Source organism: Ciconia boyciana, chromosome 2, assembly GCF_034638445.1.
Source record: "Ciconia boyciana chromosome 2, ASM3463844v1, whole genome shotgun sequence".
Lineage (NCBI taxonomy): Eukaryota > Metazoa > Chordata > Aves > Ciconiiformes > Ciconiidae > Ciconia > Ciconia boyciana.
In genome coordinates, this window is record NC_132935.1 from 37,909,942 (window position 1) to 37,931,571 (window position 21,630).

At 40.4% G+C, this 21,630-nt stretch overlaps 1 protein-coding gene across 1 annotated transcript in view; it reads right to left on the bottom strand.

The window, feature by feature from the left end:
• C2H8orf34 (chromosome 2 C8orf34 homolog) overlaps positions 1–21,426 on the bottom strand; it is a 172,904-nt gene extending 151,478 nt beyond the window's left edge. Inside the window, exon 1 of the mRNA XM_072851245.1 lies at positions 20,868–21,426. Coding sequence (XP_072707346.1) covers positions 20,868–20,936 — 69 coding nt within the window. The 5' untranslated portion in view covers positions 20,937–21,426. The remainder of the gene's footprint in view (positions 1–20,867) is intronic.
• Between the last annotated feature and the right edge of the window lie 204 nt (positions 21,427–21,630).

Here is a 21,630-nt window from a genome sequence, read left to right on the forward strand (position 1 = left end):
TACATGATTGTACTAGGAACACTATGGGCCAATAAAAGATTTCCATATCTAAACTGAGAGTTAAGGAAAATTTAGTTACCCAAAACTAAAACTGCATCTTGACAATCTCTGTAGTATTGATACCATCCGCTTCACTTGAAAATACTCCAGGTACATAAGCTGTAAGTGAACCTTTGTGATCTGATATACCTCAGGAATGAGCCTATTTTATCCAAACACTTCAGGATCAAACAAAGGCAATGATGGGGAAGTGACCAGAATGCAAGACTACTTTTCCAAAGCAGCTGCCTGAATAACTATGCTACAGCCTGCTGACACTCGCCTGCAAGGAGGCGGGAGATGTGAGTCTAAAACCTGCAGGCTGAACAGGACACTGAACACAGGATCCCATAGTCCCTGAGAAAGTGAATAGAAGAGGGATTCTGTGACCATCTCTTCTGACCACATTTTAAATTCAGGAAGCAAACCTTGATCAGTGCTCTTTAGCAAGACAACAGATCCTGATCTTCTGGAGTGGCCTGCATGCTCTATAAAAAAAAAAAAAACCACAAAAAACCCCTGAGTAAATAGGTTTTTGCCTTCTTAGTTAAGGCTTTAGGTGGTGCTTTCACATACAAATATAATGCAATACCTGGGGCAAAATGCTATGAAGTATAATGAAAATAACAACTGTGAACCGGCAATGTTAGATTGCATGAGATTGCAAGTGGGAAGTACCTATGAACAACAGGTTAACATGAACAAAGTCTGCACCATTGTTGCATACAAAGTTGTGGCAAGCAGCCTCGGTTATAGGAAGAGAGAGGTGATAATGACATTGGATTTCAGGTTTCTGAATAGGATTGAATTTGTATAATTAGTTTGAGCTTCTCAAAGTTAGAGATCCATTAAGAATAAAAGATTATAATTTTAAAAATTTAAAAAACACATTTATCAGGTTTAAATCCCACATTTAAAGTTCAAGATTTAATGACACAAAAAATAATTTAGCATATTGGTTTTATAAGGCCACTAAGGGATCATCTGTCCATGTAATAGAGTCTTTGGATGTAAACAGTTGTGGATGTAAACAGTTACTAATCAGTAACTCAGGTGCTAGAGAAGATAACAGGATCTACAAGAGATTTCTAAGGAAATCTCCTAACTTTCCCAGCAACAAGTCTTTCAGATCCTGCAAAACCTGATGAAGACTACATGGACTAGCACCTAAGATTCCTGAGAAGCCTGCCGGATTTGGTGTTCTCTGACCATGCCTAACGTGTGCCCAATATTAGACTCCTCACAAATATAGTAAGGCCAACACCTGCCAGCTGCATATAAGCTCTGGTTCACCTTCAGGATACTGGAATCTAGATACAATGTAAGGCTACCATCAGCCTGAGGAGATTCAAACCCACATCCCTCACCATAAATGATACTGTCTAACTCAAGACTATAACGTATCAAGGAAAAGAAATTTTCTAAGCTGCCTGCTAAACCTATGCTACTGAACAGTAAGATAGATAGATGGACACACACAGATAATTCAGGCAGTGACAGAAGAGGGAGCACAATTTGACAATTCAGTGGCTAGTATTAGACAGCATTTAGATAAAATATAGACACAGTCCTTTGACACTGTGGAGAGCTGCTTCACTTCTAGGCACACTTGAAGAGAAAACAGGGAACTGTGATCTCTGAAACACTACTAGCATCATCCCTCAGGGAAGCATTCAGATCGTTGTGCCTATGTGCACAGCAACACCTGTTTTCAACTCCAGCTTGACACTCTAGACCTGGCTAATATTTCAGACATTTCTCTGTGCTTTGGCATTTAGTACTATGGGTGAGTTCCTGCTTAGTATGTGGGGTTTCTGGATCACCATTCTGAGACATACTACTACCCATGCAGTATTCGGACCTATCAATGTGACTAACTTGGCTTGTAACTAAACACTCATCATTCCTCAGATCACACCCTCAATGATTTTTTCTTTGTTGGCCTTCTTTAAAAAGGGAGGTCTTGAGAAATCCCGTAACTGCTATCACAGAAGTATAAACATTAGGGAACCTCTTTAAGTTAGCATCACTTTTACACAACAAAATCCCATTCAGACATTGAAGCCTTATTTTCAATGGAGCTTTATCCTGATGCTCATTCCACAATATGAAGTTTACCCCTGGAAACCACCAGTTGGATGCCTTCCATGGGTTTCACCAGTGCATGCAACTAACATGTAACATACAAAGCACAGGATAATAGACATGATGAAGCTGCAGACAGTCAAGTCCATGTTGGGAGAAAAATTAAAACTCAGAGCTATCAGATGTCCATTAGCAGACACTCTGCTCTGACAGCTTTTGGAACAAGGCACTGCAGATCATGCATTATCTGTAAAAGGCAAATCAATATTACTTCTCCTGTGGAAAAAGGATAGAAGTAATTACATCACTACAACATTACATTTACTCAAGTTGTACAGAAAGATAAATATGAGACGATGTTTTAAAAAGTTCTGCTGTCCAGTGTGTGTAGCCAAAGTTACTAAATATTCTGTATAAATTCTATGCATTAAAATAATCATAAAAATTTTGTTTTCAAAGTTGTTTAATCTTGACCAAGAATTTTTAAACTATTCACATGGAAGTTCAAATAATAACTAGCAATTACAGTGACACAAAATGAAGAATGTGAGTTACCAGAGTCCAGGGTAGGGAAGTGCTAACACAGATTTAATTATCCTGACTTTAGCTGCCTACATAAATTAACCCTAAATTTGCTCAAGTCATGATCACCAAATAAATTCCAATGAAGCTAACAGATGCTCCCTGATTGTTAGAATTTACTTAAATCATGTCATTTGGAGATGTTCCTTTAGTACAGCAGCTAAACAACTGTTGGTAATACTCAGTCTAATTACAAGTTTTATTCATACACATTGAATAGATTAATATCTATTCAGATAAGCATCTTAATTTCCTATTATTTACCTGTGAGAGATTGACTTGGTCTCATAAGACTTCATACCAATGTTGTAATCTGCTTTTTAAATAGAACTAAATGTTTAATATGCACCAATACAACAGAGATTTCTGAACTGGAAAGGTCAGAATTTGTTGCCATAGAAAAGTCTGGAAATTCATTTTCACCACAGAAAAATACAAAGAGTTCTTTTATATCTGCAGAATTTATATACTGCAAATGTGGCTGGAACTCCTTAAATAAGACTAACACATAGTTTTTATATAGCATTTTAAGAAGACAAAAGGTTATTTCACATATAAGCAGTTGCTTCATTGATTTAAAGCTACTTGTATCCTTCCCCACACACACACAAGAAAGGTCACACTGATTTGCCTTTTACAGGTAACACAAGATGCACAGTATCTTGTCAGAATAATCACCAAAGCCACTGAAGACTATCTGCAAGCAGATACCCGATAGCTTTCAAAAGCCTCTGAGAACACACAGTCATGTTCAGTTTGGTTCTACACAGCTTATACTCCGTGCTTGTCTAACTGCAAGTGGAAATTATAAAAATCTCCTCGTTTACTATTATAAGTAATGCTTTTATATTAGCATTCATTTTAACCTGCATTCATTTAGGGGTAGATGAAGTTTTTCCTTAATTATATATACACTTGAACTTTGCCATTAAAAAAAAAAGCAAAACCCACAATGAAATCAGAATGAAAAGAATTGGTCACTTCAAATGCAAGAATACAGGAATCTTTTGCCATGCAGAAGCCATCAGCCCATGGATATAACAACAAAATTTGATTATAAATACATGAATTAATAATATTATAAGTAGCTAAATAACTATGTTAACTAATAAAAAACAATATTGACCAATTTTTTTCCATACTCTAGGGGATCCTCCAGCATTTTGTGTGCTACCACCTGTTACATGCTATGACATGATACTGGCAACCATTATATTTCTGTTGGATACCAGTGCACCTGAATTTATCTTCAGCCCCAACTGGGAAGACACATTAATAATTCCAGTTCAGTTGGAAGTAAAATCCAGCTGCGATTACTTCCATATGCATTTTTATCAACCATCAGTTAAGCCAAAAATCACTTGTATGATTTTCCCCATCAGTGAGCAAGATGACAGAGAAACTGTTTTAATGATACCTTTTTTTCCTTAATATTATTTTCAAAGTTCTGACAGATTTCTAACATGCTCTGCCTTCATGGATAATCTCTTTATGTCAAGTCAAATTAAAATAGATACTTCTGCTGCTCAAAACAGAGAAACTTCTGAGAATTACTATCCCATCATAGTCAAACTAAAAAACAAACTGAAGATTAGTCACATGTAGGGAAAGAGACACACAGGTGTCCATTTTGACCTAAACAGTGCAAGCTTGAAGTATTCAGGTTTAGAGTACAACATGAATCACGAAGAATCAGGTATGAGAGACACAATAGGAAAATTGCTAGGGGAAGGAAATGTTAACACTGAGAGCAGAGCTACCCATGGTCTACATGTCTCCAGACACCTTCCGGGGTTCCCAAACTGCTTCCTGCTAGCACTACCAGGTTCATTGCTCTGCCTGAGCCCTGAGAAGGTACAGTCACTGCCTCCATCTCCACCTAAAAATGGCCCAGGCTTGTGGAAAAACCCCCAGGCTGCCATCAGGGATTCTCCTGAAAAGCAGGCCCTTCAGTGTCAAGGTCTGAATACACACAGACCTGGCCAGTCTGAGGACTGAATCTAGAATACAGAGCCTACTGAAGATTAACAAGCTGCCTAACTGACTGCTCCTACAAAGCAAAATCTATGCTTCCGAAGCACACACCAAGCTTACCTTCTGAAAATGCATGCTCATACTACCATTCCTCCAAGATCCCCTCTACACATTTACTTGCTTACCTCATCTATAGGCTTTGTGCTGCCTTGAGATAAGACTCAAAACTCATTGGGCAAAAGTTCTCGTTTGCAATACGTCTGGACAATTTCTATCACAATACAGTACCGTTTCCTTGTTGCAGCCAGCAGATGAAAATACAATATAAAGATAGTGGAGTCTTTCAGCAGATAATTGATTTAACTATATATAGGAAGGATAACTTATTACATTGCTTTTACATGTCTTGAAATATACCCAGAAAAAAAGACACCACCATATTCCCTAAAAGGCATGGAAAGACAGAAAATGGCAGGCGTAATTTGGTAGTCATATTAAGAACAGCACTAATATCTAAGTAACATTTAGCTTTGTTCATTTAAGAAATACTGTATTTTATTTTACTCCTGGAGGATGTAATGTCAATGACTCAATCTAAACACTTGTATCAGGACAGTCCTGCATTAATCAAGTTATTTCCATATCCAAACATCAATTCCCGATGCCGAAACACAACTACAACTATCTTGTGTGGAACTGTAACTTGAATGATTTTTTTTCACCCAGGTTTGGCTACTGGAATCACAGATCCAAAACAATACTTTTAACCAGTGCACAACTGCATTTACACAGGTGATGTTACAAATTGGAGGGAGATCTGATCACCATCAGAAGAGACAGAAGCCTCTCACCCTACCCCCATACCTTCCAGACTCGGCTCATTGCAAAGCGTGTCCCTTCCTCTGGAGCACCATGAGGAAGAACAGATCCCCATGCAACTTCTGCACAGAAAGAGTCACTGGAAGACTCACTTCAGACAAGACAGTTCCTCCTCAGAGGCTGCATGTCCTATAATCATGCCCTGAAAAGGGTGCCCCAGAAAATGACTCTGACAAACGACAACTGAGTAGCAGAAGTGAAAGAACAGCGTGTCTGTTGTACTCTACAAAGGAAAATATCAAACTTTGTTGACAATATACAACGGATATTAGATACAATGGATTACAGCCAGGCATGTGTTTAACAGAAGAGATGGTCCAATGCCAAATGCATATTTCTAAACACTCAGCCCTATACAGCTTCACCGACGCTGCAGAGTCCGCTTCAGGCTGGGGCTGTGACTGTCCCTGGACTATAACAGCACATGACTAGGTTTTGTCCTCTTCATTTTTGATTTGGATAAATTTCATGTTTGTTTTTCAAATCCCATTTCCTATGTTAAAACGAAAGTATGCTTCAAAGTAAAAAAAAAACACCATTGAAAGTTAGGTTTATAATTGCTCATACAAACTTACGGTGGTTCACTTTTATATGTATCGCGCAGTAATCACACAGACCTTTAAAAACACATTCTGTAATACTCATTCAGCTTAACTTTCAATCTGAATGTAATTATTTGAACAGTTTTTGTATAAAATATAAAAATAATGCTCAAGTACTGGATCAAATGCAAAAATCATCCAGCTGATGGGAGGCACAGAAAGCATTCCCTTTTCCCACAAATATATATACATATATATTATTGATATACATCAGGCTCACAAAACCTTTTGGTATCATAGAAAACTAGAATAAATAAACTGAATGTTCCACTGAATGTAGGGCAAAAAGATGCTATGAGAAAGGCTTCTTGATTATTATAATTGTAGCTATTATTATAAGGACTTAGGAGAATGGCGAGATCCCATTTTGTGTAATACTATGGTAAATTTTCATATGCTCAACTATTAGACAAAAACACTGTATAAGCAGTCATGGAAAAAAACATTCAAGCACTTTTGCAGTATAACGGCTATTATTTGCAACATCTTAAATTCAAATGCTTCCAATTATTTCAATTTTTTTAAAATTGGAAAAAGCCTCAATATATCTAGGGTTTGATTACAGCTGAACACAAATGGTAATGTGACGTAAATAAGATACAGCAATATTTTTCCAGTGAATAAATGTCCACCTATTCCCAGTCCAAAAATTTGGCCAAACACTCTTCTGAAGGTTCTGAGAATCGCCATTTGACTTAATAGTCCATCTCCAGAAAGAAACACCATCACAGGCATAACAGTCTATTCTCATGGGCTTCTTTTTCAAATCTAAAGCAATAATCTAGCTTTACCCAAATACTAATCCTCACTTTTTTTATCCATCAGCAACGGACTTTTTAAACATTACTTCTGGAAAACAACAACAACAAAAAAACCCTACATATCCTAGTTTTGCATTCCTGTGTAGTGATTTAATTTTACATGGATGGCCTATATTTGTGATCACTACTGCTCAATGTGAAAGAGAACCATGAAGAGGGAGGACAGAATGAATATCATTGACATTTAAGGCCTATGGTTTCCATACAGGATTTATTGGTTTGTTCTCAGCATAGTCAAGCCACAGAGAGAGCTTGTAGGAGCTTAAGAGACATCCAAACTATAATTTCCATCAAGCAATTCAGCCAAATGAGGAATTTCAGCTGAAAGTCAACTCATCACAAAAACACTACAGGTTGCTTTAACAAAACATTTCAATTTATCAAACTTAAAGGTTTAAAGGAAATGTGGTTTTCAACAAGAATAAAAAAAGAATAAAATATTTCTACCCAGTCCTAAGTTGTACATTGCTGTCAATCCCTATTTTTCAAAAATGATGGCTATAAATTTTACATTCTCAGACCTACTCACATCTGCTCATCAATGTGTCATTATGAAGGAATTTAAGGTAGCATACCTTGCATCCTGAGGACAAACACAAAATATGATATATGAAGACTTAAGCTAAAGTATAAGTGACACAACTACTGTTAATCATATTTTTGGATCTCTTTCTTTTGTACTTCTCAGTATAATACCAGCACTTGTGGCTGAAAACAAGATTCATTCAATGCAGATTCATATGTAATGCTACTGGAAAAAAGCTGAAGCATATATATAGTTTACCTTCATGATTTCTCACATGGATTACTAATTATTTGTTCCATTAAAAAGTTACTTGCATGCCCAAGTCCTTACAGAATCCTCACCTAAGTAAGTAATGGGAAAAATCTCCCTCACACTAGCTTTAAAGAGCAGTTGAAAACTGAGACCTATGTCAATACCGAGCTGAAAAGAAGTCTCTGAAATGAGGATGTTGGACACTTCTGTTTGGCCTCTGGGAGGACAAGTGCATTGGTTGCACAGGCTTAAGGCTGACACTTACCATATCATGCCCACAAATAAAGTAGGTCTGAGATAATGGGGACAGCTAAATAAATATCAGCTTACATAAGCAGGATACACTTTCCACTCTGTAAATTATAGACTAGCTAAGTTACATATATGATTGCAATATTAAAGCCATTTTTACATTATGCAAAGCATAAGTATGATATAAGAAAAAAATATTAATATTGGTCTCTGTGTAACAAAAATATAAGCTAATGAATAAATATTTTTTCCAAGAGAAAAAATAGTAGGAAAAATGGCTTTAAAAGAAGTCAACAAAAACCACAAGTTCTAATAATAACATCATATGGATCAACTTATTAAAATCACTTTCTAGACCAAACAAGGTAACCTCAACACATACACAAAACTGGTATATTTCTAAAAAACTGTCATTTGCACTTTGACTATCTCCTCCATGTAAACTGTCACCATGGATCTAGTCAGCATGCCCTCGCTAACCTACCCAGGACATGACCTGCAACATCTGCAGCTGTCCTCTGACTTAGGTTTTCAAACAAAAGACCAAAGGAGTGTATTTTACAAGAAAGCTAAAGCCATAAGTGGATATTTAAGTAAGTACTACTGTATGAATGATTTAAAACTTTAAATGGGTAGCAATGGTAATCTTTAAGGACATATAATTGAATTGTACGTAGAACTGTAGTTAGGTCCATCATTTCTCATCAGACACTTCTACCATCAAGAATGCAATGGCTTAGGCAACTAAGAATCACTTCATTTCTAGAAGCTGACATCTGGGTAATTTTAGAAGATGTGATAGGTTTTTGGGTTGTAGAGCTATTTTTAATAACAGTCAAAGCATTATTAATCTTATTTTCTAATGCTTTTTATTTAGAAAACAATGCCTGCAAATCACTGGTGTATGTTTTTGTTTGTTTCTTCCCACAAGTAACTTCCCAACCCTGACAGTGATTGCCCAATTAAAGCTTCCTGATGATTTGATTGCTATTAATTTAATGTTAGGCTAAATCTGCCTGGTTACAAGTGAAGGCCTTCCTCTTGTAAATCAGGGCCTCACCAACTGCAGCAGGGCTCCCTGTGGGAACACAACGTGCTCACATGGACTGCACTGCAGCCTTGAGACTTCTGAATGCTCTGAACCGCCACACTAAGCAGGGGAGGAGGGAGGAGAAATCAATTTTTTTGAATGTGTGGCACCAATTAATGGGATTAATAGCACTACCAGGCACTGAGGCAGCACAAAGAAAGAAGAAGCAGCAGAAGGGCCATAATGAGCTTAGGGCCTTGCTGTGAAAACTCCTAAACCATGTGAAGACTGTAAGAGCCAGAGGGGTTTGCAGTCTCTGTGCAGATAAACAAGACAGACAAAGGAAGGAGAGACACAAGCACGGTATAATACATGATAATGCAGTGGGACAGCAGTAGCAAACAGTAGCAGAACTGGCTACTGTTTCAGTACCCTAACTACTGTATATTGTATTTCCTCTCTTGACTTCTTAACTTTTTCTTCAGTGTTTAAGTAAATATTAAGTGGATCTTCATTTTGGCCAACTTCATTCTTCTAACCTTTTTTCTATTACCATAGGGAAACACAGAATAAAATAAATTCTCTTGAGTTTCTTATTTACCTTTGTTCCTTTTTCTCCCCTGCTATCTTTTTCTTTCAGGTATTCCTCCCTCAAGGGATAAGAAATCAATGTTAAATCTGTTACTCTAGCTATTTAGTCTTCTCTTTGTGTGTTCCTTCTTTGCTCCATATTGGTAAGTATCCATTCAGCCTTTGTCTCCAAATAGCTTCACTATCTCACACTTTGTGTTAGACTACAGGCATTATTATCTACTGGTATTATTCTGAACCAGGGCACACTTAGGAGGAGCTCTAAAACACCTTTTTATTTTTCCTGGTGGTTCTACATCATGCAAAAGGATGTGTCTTAAAAAGATACTCAGTGAGTTGCAGCCTGCCATCTCTCCAAGGTTAATCCTGTGCAGAGTTTGTCCTCAGCACAATTATGGGTGGTGTTTCATGATGGCACACACAGAGGAATTTCTGCACCTGCAAACCTTGGTTTTGTCCTCAGCTTGTGTTTCCCTGGACATCTCTGCTTTGTCCTGATTAGGCAGGAAGGACAAGACTCTTCAGAATGCTTAGGAAGATGAATACCCAGGTCACACTGGGTATACTGAGCGTGTCATGTCCAACTGGCCTGGACACGTGCAGTTAATACAATATGTCTGAACAGGAACATACAGCACCTACTGCATTTATGCAGGATCTTTGTCCAGTGCACATGGGATTCTCAGGTGTGTCCCAGTGCTTCAGAGTGTCTATATGCATTGCAGAGCGCATGCACATGCACACACACACATTTCAATCTGAGAAATCCCAGTAAACCCAGCCACTGAAATCCAGTAATCTTACACAGTCTCTCTCTTTTCTTCTTCAAATGAAACTATAGCCTTACTCACACCCACGCCCCCCACTTCCACCTTTACAAAACTATCACAGAATCTGCCTCATGAAATTTTTTTCTTCCTAACTCCCCTATCTATAATTGCTTCCACAGGTTCTCTCCTAAGGTCATCTACAGATGAAACTACCCTTCCTTTTCAGTTCTATGAACAATCTCCCAAGTCTCCAGAAGAGATAGCTTCCACTTTGTCCTGATTTCAGCTGGGATAGAGTTAATTTTCTTTCTAGGAGCTGGTATAGTGCTGTGTTTTGGATTTAGGATGAGAATAATGCTGATGACACACTGATGTTTTAGTTACTGTTGAGCAGTGCTTACACAGAGTCAAGGCCTTTTCTGCTTCTCACACCACTCCACCAGAGAGTAGGCTGGGGGTGCACAAGAAGTTGGAAGGGGACACAGCTGGGACAGCTGACCCCAACTGACCAAAGGGATATTCCATACTATACGACATCATGCTCAGCATATAAACTAGGGGAAAAGCTAGCCAGGGGTCCGCTGCTTGGGAACTGACTGGGCATCGGTCAGCAGGTGGTGAGCAACTCTATTGTGCATCACTTGTTTTGTATATTCTTTTATCATTATTATTATTTTTCCTTTCTTTTCTGTCCTATTAAATTGTCTTTATCTCAACCCATGAGTTTTACCTTTTTTTTTTTTTCCGATTCTCTCCCCCATCCTGTTGGGGGGAGTGAGCAAACAGCTGGGTGGTGTTCAGCTGCCTGCTGGGTTGAACCACAACACACTCATTTAGGCTTCTAGGATGAATTCTGCTATCAACAATACAGAACAGCTTTTCTGCATTAGTGCACCAAAAGAAACATGGAACTTATCATTCAGAATTCCTTTCTTTGAGATAGATACCTGACCAGAGGAATCCTTCACAATCATCAGTTTATCTCCCCACTCATACAAGTGTCAGCAGAGATGCAATGCCTATCAAATTGGAGTGTAATGCAATCTTGAAGGACTTTGTGGCACAGCAGCCAATGTTAACAGCAGTGCTAAGGACACCTTTAACTCCCTGGCAAATCTATACCCAAGCAGTATTGCCAAGATCAAGTACTAGAAGTATGAGTCAGACACTGCAAAACATGCACATTTCTTTAGATGATAAGAAGTTATATTTGCTTGTATTTGCCCTGTGTTTCTCACCCTTCAGTCATACTCTCAGCAACCACAAGTGCTAGAACTTTTCTTTAAAAAAGAAAGTACAGATCCCAGGTAACCATTTGACTATAGGGAATGAGATTATAAGAAAAAAAAAAAAGAAATGAAAAAGAATGCATTGGCAATGTAGCATTAATCTTTGTCATCCCATCCCCTTCCATTTCCTATCCATTCTCACTTTCATGCTCAGTGTATTCATATGGTCCATTTCCTCCTAACTCATTAGGCCATCCTCCCTAATTATTCAATTCCCTCATCTGCTTCTTCACAGAAGGGACTGGACTGGGGTCCATGACATTCTCCTGACCTATGGGGAACTGAACCTTTAAAAGGCAAGATCTATATGAAGCTAGCTTAAGCAAACAAGCTCCTCATGTACAGGGTTGAGCAGTGAGTTAGAACTCATGGAGTGATTTAGAGACCACTTATACCCATCCAGCAGCTTGCTACTGGAGAAAAAGGCAGCTGTGCTCCTCTCCTTCCCCTCACCCTCTCGCCACCTACATTTTCTCTCTCAAGTCAATGCCATGCTTCTCATCAGACTACACGATGACCCACCAAGGTAAACCAACTGAACACTTTTCACTTCTTTGCAGACTTCTTTTTCTTCTGTTTCATCTTCCTAAACTGGGTAACTGTAGTATGAGAGAACCACCAGTCCTGGAACAAGAACAGCAGGAATGGGCAGCCAGCAATAAAGATGAACAGGACCTGCAGCAATTGGCTATCAGATCAGCCTCACAACCTGCAGTTCCAAGTACTAAACTACCAGAATGTCTGGAGTAAAACAAGCTATGAGAGGAGGAATGATTCAATTAAAAAGGCTTCAACATATCTGAAAGACCCAAACTCTCATGATTCCTGCCCCAGAAAACAGCTCCTCCAGAAGCCAACAAAAGAGCTTGATAAGTATATTGTTCCAGCTACTATAGAGAAATCTGGTGCATGAATAGAGTGATTTTACTCATTGAATATTGCAGGGAGCTGGCAACATGAGGAGAGAGAAAGAATGCTTCATGTAAATACACAAGAAGGTAACAATTTCCACTCTCCATATGGACAGAAATTTTAAAAGAGGTGGCTAATATAAAATAGGCTTCTACTTATCATGCATGGGTAAGCGAGTTCACACGCATTCTTCATTTTGTATGGGCATTTCCCATAATTGTAACGCATTTCCTTACAGTGGTATGTAAAGTTATGTTCAAAACTGAGGTGTTTCACTGGAAACTCTATGTTTAATGCAAAGATAATACTTGAATTTTATGTGAATGGGGAAAGAAAACTGCCCAAAACAACAGAAGAGCAAAACCAGAGGGGCATCATGACTTCAGCCTAACAACTCTGCCTGAACACTTTTGGATGGAACTAAAAACAGGTATTCAGTGAAACTGAGTAGCCAAAGGAGAAATTAACACAGCATGGCATATGGTACCTGACATAAAAGTTAAGGCCATCAAAAATGTGCCTGTTGCAAGCTTTTTAAAAGGATATTACCCTCTATACTGAGACCAGATACAGTGTTGGGTTGTCTTGGCAAAGGCAAGGTGTGCATTTCAAGTGATCATGCTCTTTTCCTACATCCTAGAATGAAACTCATGAATCCTTTTTCCTCCTATCAAAGGAGTGCTGTTTTTCATCACCTTCAGTAATGTCTGAAACAGGACACTGCCTTAGTCAGGAGACCAACAGTTTCCTAACAATTCTATTCGAAAACGATTTTGCTTTCAGTTGGGTTTTAACTGTTTCTCATGGTTTCAGTTAGAGAAGCATCTTCTCTTAACACAGAAGATATCCCTCTCCCATACTTCACAGATAGCAGAATAAGAAACTGTGCATCTCTGCAAGGGGGATAATACAGAATACAGTCAATAACACTTCATTTTTATCCGGATATTACAGACATTAAGGGGTTTGGGTAGTCGTTGTTCCAAAAGTTGGTGAACATAAAAATGCCCAAAGCCACCTCTCAAGTCCAGAGGTAACCAAGTATCTTCATTACCTCTCACTCATACAAAAGCACACATGCTTTCCCCAAAAAAATAAAATATCAGAAGACAAAAAAACCCCGCTAGACAAAATGAGAAATGATCGGTCCCCACCTCTTCATTTACATAAACAAGACAGAAAATGGAAAGTACCAAGTGGGAAGAAAAGACATTGAAAAAAGGGAAAGAGTATTGATTAGACCTTCAAAATTAGAGGCAAACTGTAAAAGAACATGATGTTAACATGCTCTTAAATATTATGTTTCTAACTCAATTTTTTAACGCTTCCGTTTACAAAGTTACACTTTTAAAAGAAGCAAGCACTAATAACGGGTGTCTTTCTAGGTCTGTCTTTTTAGTCAATACCAAGATAAAGAAGCTAACTAAGAATCCCACTTGCTGCAGAAGAGTAAAGAAGCGCATCACACGTGGTAGGAATGCCGGTTAAGGTACTAGCTGCCCCCTTCCCTCTCAGAAGCTCCAAAACAACCAGAAGGCTGAGACTGTGCTGACTCTGGGGTACAGATAGCATCTAGCCCACTTGGAAAAGCATAAATCAGTAACAGCAAATAACACATTAGAAAAAATTAGACTGAGTTAAAGCCATTAAAGATTTTTATTTAATATTTGACATTTACATTTGTCCTTTGGACCAAAAGATTGGATTAATCAAAAGAAACGAAACAGTTGAAGAGCTTACTTCAGGTTTAATTAACACCATGCATTAAATATCATCCAAAACTTGGAAGAGACTTCATAATGCGATAAAATGCAAAGAAAAAAAGAGCAGTAGTAAAGGGCTTATTTTGATCCAGACTGAGTCATTACTACAGGGGTTGCCAGACAAAAATTCAAAATCATCATTGTCCCACTGCATGTCCTAGAGCAAAGACATTAGACTCATGACATTTTATTTTATTTTAAACAGGAACATCTGCTAGCTCTAGACCTTAGCATTGAGCAGTCAGGCTCTGCTGGTACATGATGGTGAGAGCAACTCAATTGAGAACTACCTCTCGTTTTCCCAGCTATTTTTTATGGCAAGCTAGTTATGCATTCTGATCCCCCTCTCAAGAAAGAAAGTAATTGTCATTTTGAGAGTTTAAAAACATTAAAAGTTAATGTAGCAAAAGAAAGTTATTATGATTCTTTCATTTTATCATTCCATATTTTAGATACAATTCTTCAAATTCAATTATTACTATTAGACAAAGAATATAACTTTGATTTTTATTTCTTTCTGTGTCTTGTGCCCAGAAGGAATTCTTTTTAAAAAGCAATTAAGAAAGCCTACATTTCCCATTCAGGAAAGTAATGTTTTTGCCACTGTGGAAACAAGGTTTATGTGATTATCATCTATGTTTGTGACCACACAAATGCATACCTGTACGTGTGATCTCTTTCACTGTCTCTTTCCAGTATTTTTTTAAACCTTCCACTAATTTCAGACAAGTTCCCAGAGGAATGGACATCACAAAAATGCAAGTTCTTTCAAATGCTGAGAAATTAACCAGTCAGGTAGCAAGACCAAAATATGTGATTTTCCTCATTCAGGAACAACCTCTTTTCTTAAACCCAGATTCCACAGAAGAGAAGAATTATGAATGCCACATCCACAGGGAAATTTCTGACAACTTTTGCATCTTGTTGGTCACCCCAAAACCCAAGCAAAAAGCATAAAGCCATTGCTCATGGAACTTTGTTGATGGAAAAGGGTATGTCTATAGTTTTAATTAGGATTTTTCACTTGTTTTCCCTTAAAGACAACTTCACCAAGGCAACTATCAGAATGTACAGTGAATTCTCTGAAAAGCAAAGGACATCTCCGCACAATTTTTTTCCATTTGACTTTCATTCCCCTTAAGTAGGTCTTTTACTTCAGTGCACATCAAGGCTATCACAAAGTCCTACTGTAGCAGGCAACAAAAAAAATTAGAACTTATATGATTCCCTACCCCCCACTGTGTAACACTGTGGCATTTCCAGATCACTGCTGGTTTCCACACATCCTTTGAAAAACAGCTAATATTGGCTCCTCTGAAAGAGGGACTGCCAGGCTGAAACGATGTCACTGGGTAATCAGTTAGTACCTAAAATGATGCTCATGATGTCCAAGTACTGAAAAACTTCCAAGGGCTTCATCCAAAGGCTCCATCTAGCTGCCTGAAATTAAATGCTTCTCTATGTAAATTCACATCACCCAGAATACAGACCTTTCATGCTAGCAACAGAATCTAACCAATTAAGCATAATACAAAAATAAAATAAAAGATTATTTGAGCAAGCTCAAAAGAAAACAATTCTTTGAGACCATCCCTATCATTCACATTGCAGATATTGCAGCTTAAAACATAATTCGATACTGTAAGGAATCTTAAACTGGTAAATGAGACACTCAAGTTGACTGTGTCTACATTGCATATTTAAGAATTGAGGGCAAATGTTGCTTCAGAAGATGGTCCAAACTCCAAAATTAATTCCTGAACTTTGACTAACTCAGTCGCAAGGTGCACTATAAATACTGTTAGTCACCAAACAGGTGCATTAGGATGTGTTCAGGTTTAAGTCAGAAGCATAGTTATTTTATTTAAATTATATAATAGAAGCAGTGCATAATATACACCAATAATGCCATCTCATTTAGGAAAAAAATCACTGTAAATTAAAAAAAAAATAGTTTCCTATTATATTTCCCTCAGGAATTTTGTCTGCTAAAGGAAAACAAGGTAAGTGTGGTAATATGAACACAGCCTTTATGTAGTTCAAAATAAAAATTAGAGTTCTAAACCCACATTACTTCGAGAAAAATTCTTAGGTAACCAGGGGTTTGGTATGCTTATTTTGAGAAGAGTTATTTTGGCTTTTTATAACTCAAAGAAATCACAGCCTTCTGGTTTGCATAACAACAATGTACCTGCCGGATGCTTTCTAGCTGCAGTTCTATAAATAAGAAAATTCCAAACCACTAAATTTATCTCAAAGCTCTTGAAGATTTATTGCAGTATGTTCTTAAGAGTGCTGATCCAGCTTTCAAATACTCAGAAACTAACTGTCAGGTTGCCCGAATGAGAACAGAACTGGATACTGAAGAGATACAGTCATACAGAAATCTAGATGTATGGATACTTGCAGGCAGTAGGATTATTCATTGAAATTATTAGCACACAAAAAGAATTTGTTGGATTGGATGTTTGAAATGCAAAGTGGGTCAATACTTCACTCAGACAGAAATGAGTGGGTGCTGATTCTGAATACTCTGTCCCAGCCAATTTTAGGCACACACCTCCTGTTCACATTTTAGAAAGATGGAAAAAAACAACAGTGAAGCTTCATCACAGAAATAACTCATATTTAGAATTCTTGTTACATTCCAAGTTAAATGTAAAAAAAAAAAAAACCACTAAAAAAAATCAGGTAGTGCTATGCTATGTGTTACCACAAAAATCCCAGAAGAGAGGCGTTTCTAAAGGGCATTCCTCAAATCTAAACTAGGTGTCTTACCACAGTATTCTCAGATGCCAATAATCTCTTACAGGAAGATGCCTAAGCTTTCAAAAGTGAAAGGAAAAAAAAACCAAAACCACAACACACAAAACCAACACAGAACAGGATAAGCCAGCTCATTAAACCTGACAGAATTTAAGGGGTTAATTTATGACCTTACTGTCAGCACTAACAACACCTGCATGGCCTAGGGCATTTAGAAGTTGACTTACAGGTTCACAGAAATTCTACCCGAAAACACCTTAGGCAAGTGTCAGATGAAATGGCAGCAAAGTAACAATTTTGAAAAACCATGATTTTTGGACCTACATTCAATAGGGGGAAATTAGGCTGAAGTATCGAAGTTGTTTTGCAATATGTCTTAAGTCCCAAAATTGACACAGTCTCAGATGTACACACTAATTCCCACCCACCTTTCTTCCCACCTTTAAGCCATAAATAAGAATTTAACTCGTAAAAATGTTGGAATCAAGTGAATCTGTGTATTACCATTCATATCTGAGTGGATAGGACTTCCTACTATCCGTTAACAGGTACCAGTAGTCAGTAGGAGGCTGATGCCTGCTGAGTCAGCCTAAGCTCATTCTTTCTTTCTCCAGGTTACTCCTACCTTTCTTTATAGAGATGGAAACAACTTTTTAACCAAGGGAGGGCCTACAGTTTTCCTGCATCTCACATGTCAGCACTTCTCTTGAACACTTCTCTTTACATCAGTTAGAAAGATAATTCAAGTGTCACACCATACAAAACTTCAGCAAAGAAATAAAACTTAACTCATCTGCATATGCAACATGCACTGAAGGTTAAAAAAAAGAGGAAGTCCGAACGAACAGATGTTCTTAGGTAGATACTGCTGGTTAATGAAGTACCAAAAGCCCTAACCACAGCAACAGAAGGCCACAAATACAGGACAGAGTGGAGAAAAGAGACACTACCAGGATAACTACAAGCAACTGAAACAGAATGGCCAGCTAGTAACTAACAGCATCTACTGCTCTTGACTGTAATGCAGGGGAATCACACTTCATCATCAGGAAGCCATCGAGTGTTCCAGCCACCAGCTAACTGTGCCTGCGTAATTATCTAAGATCTATGGTGTAAAGTCCTCCTGATCACTGATCATTCTTTATGCAAGTATGCAATATGATCTGTTTATGCATCACCATCCCTGCCTTCATGATAAGAAGCCTGAATGTCCTCTCTCCACTTTCTTCTTTCCTGTGACTGCCCTCAATTACCCAATATTATTTTATGCACTCCCTAAAATGTTGGCTTGAAGCATATATTGAGCAATTATAGTCACAACCTACTCAGCAAATAACACTGCAGAAAATTGAATCCAAGTCTACTCTGTTTTGACTTGGTATTAGAAAATTAGTACTCACTGCAAAAAAAGATGGCTGTCATCCATGACAAGTGGTGATTAATTAGCACCAAAACCAGAAGTGGTGTAAGAAAATGCTAGCTGTTCCTGAATGAAAGATGAAGCACAGGTCTCTCTTCTCAATATGTCAGAACTTTTAGAGGCATGAAAAACTGATGCATTAGTGAATATATCTGACTTCGAACACATGGTATTCTTGATACACCACAATGCATATATAATAAGAATACTAGTATGGAGTATAAGCTTCACCCTGTGCATAGTCTTTGATCAATTCCCGTCAACTTCAAATACATGTCTTCCCCTTACTAAGGACTACAAGATCAAGCACAGGTTGTAGATCTTCAAAAAACTGTTGAGAACAAAAAATACATCACCAAAATGAAATATAGAAGTAGATTTTAAGTGGCTAATCAGGAAGTGGAGGAGATAAGAATTACGATCCTCTTCCTCCCAGTGTTATGGATTAAAATAACTTTAAACAGCTACATGAATGCTACAGCCCTATATCTTAAATCCATCCCCTAGTACTCAGGTCTAAGTGGATTTCACACAAAAATCTCTTCCTGGTATACAGGAGTGCACTAACAACCTGTAGACAGCCTGGAAGGTTATGCAAAGAGCCTTCCACAGACTCCTTCTACCACAATGAAATTCCTACAATGTAGTGATTAGTGAAATATTTAGCAATATATGAAACACTGTAACAAATACAACTTCTTCATTTTTTTCCTCTGCTCTTTATAACTAAAGCATCCTGCTATTTAAGCAACAGAGAGGAGCATCTTACGCTACTGAGAAACTAGGTTAAAACACAGTGACTCAGAACAGTGATGTCAAGTAGTTTGTTTGAATTTTAATGTGTGAAACAATGGGTTAAGAAAATTTAGAAGAAATGACAGCTGTCAAGGGCCTAACTCCTCAACAACCCTTAACTCCCACTGAAACTACAGGAGTCAGTTTACGTATATAGCCCTAGCAACTGTGTTGATTGAACAGGCTTTTATTCAGAAATTGAACCGCACAAATGTTTCTGTTTCTGTGAATTCTAGAACTAGAAAAATCACCTACTGTTCCCTAGTACCCACTTACAGTTCCATCAAATGGGGTTTTATTTATTGCAAAATGAACATAACACCTCTGACACTGAGCCAACATAATCTGTCACAACAGCCTCAGCTCATGGAAAATATAAAAACTGACCCTTAATGAACAGTTTCCTATGAGGGCTGGCAAATGCTACCCAAAACATACACTACCCCAGAATAAAAGAGATTTCATATGTAGTAAGCTTGATTGAGAACAAGTTAAATATTGAAAAAGGGAGACTTGTGTCTTGGGATAATACTGCCAAAGTATAATGTATGTGCATTTAGATGTAAAAACCGTATGAGAAACAGGATGATAAAATGGTAATAATCACGATTGCTCTAGTACCCTTTTAAATTCTAAGTATTCATAGCTTATGCACAGAAATAGTAACATATGCACATCTGTGCATCTACAAATCCAAGCAAGTGCATCTTTGTAAGACCAAGGAAAATCTATAGCAAAAATACGGTTCCCAAATGTATGACTGCAGATAAAAATTTCAGAGCACACCATCGACACGGACTTTTCGCAGGACAGATTTCATCCCGTGTGCCCAGTCCAGAGGGCGGGTTTCCCGGTGCGGAGGCATCCACCTCTCCCTCCTCGCTAGCCGGTCACGGAGGGACAGCGCCTCGGCTCTCGCCCGCGGGCCGTGCGGCGCCCACTCCCCGCGGCTCGCTGCTCGGCGCTGCCGCCCTGCAGACAGGGGGGCTTGGGAGCGCCGCCTTCCCTCGCAGCGCACGGCAGGTGAGCCGGTACGCGGCTCCCCGCGGCCGGACGGCCAGGGCCGGGCCGCCGTCCCACCACCGCGCGGCTCCGCGGCCGCCGAGGCGACGCGGGCAGCTCCGCAGGGACCCCTCCAGGGACTGGGGCCGCGGGTGGGAGGACGAAGGGGCACCTGTTTCACGGCCCGCGCGGGTGCCTGTGAAGCAGAGGGCGGCGCGTCCGTGGCGGGGCGAAGAAGCGGGGCACATCCGCGGGGTGGCCGGGAAGGGCTGCGCGGAGCTCCGAGGCTCAGAGGGGCGCGGAGGAGGGACGCGAGGGCACACGTGTGGTGTGGAGCGGCAGGGCAGGGGGTGCCGGCGCTGCCCTCCCCTCCCCGGCCGGGCAGACGCCGAAGCGGCGGCTCAAACTCGTCCTCGCCCCTGCGCTCACCTGTGCTGCGCGGCGAGCCGCGGCCATCGTGGGGACACCCCCGCCCCCGCCCGCCGCGGAGGAGCCGGCCGGCAAGAGCGCACCTTACCTCGAAGAGGGGACCGATCTTATTCTTCTCCAGGTAGGCTTGGATCCTGGTCTGCTGGTGAGACGCCATGAAGAGCTCCGGAGGCGGGGGCTGGAGCTCCTCTCCCCCGGCGGCGGCTGCAGTCCCTCCGGCTGCTCGCGGCTCACTCCCCCGCCGCCCAAGGGCTGCCACAGCGGGAGCGGGGGGAGGCGCTGGGAAGGGGCGGCAGCCCGAAGTCCCCGGGACAGAGCTAACTCAGGTAACCGGCAGGAGGTAGCCGGGTGCCAGTCGCCCGCTTAACTAGGCGCGGGGCGGTGGCGGGCTGTCTCCCCTCACGGAGCAGCGGGCGGGCGCTGCCTGGAGCGGAGCATGGTGCAGCGAGGAGACGAGCTGCAAAGGCGGCCCCGAGCCCGCGCCGCTCCGCGCGCGGGGTGTGTGTGTGTGTGCGCGCGCGCCTGTGCCTGGCAGCGCCTTGGTTACGGGAACAGCCGCGGCTCGAGCTGCCGCCCTCGCGACAGCGCCGCTCCCGAAGCCAATGGCCGGGGGCTCCTCTCAGCGCCGCGGCCGTTGGCGCCCGTTGCCGCCCGGGCTCCGGCGCACAAAAGGCGGGAGCGAGGGAAGGGGAGGAGAGCGGGCGGGAGGCGGGGGCTGCTCTGCCTCCTTCCCTCCGCCGCCGCTCCCCTGCCCTCCCGGGGACGGGCTTCTCCCGCGGCGGAGCCGGGTTCCCGCTCTTCGGAGCGCTGCCGGCGCTTTGCCAGGGACCCTACCTGGCTCCGCTCCCCCC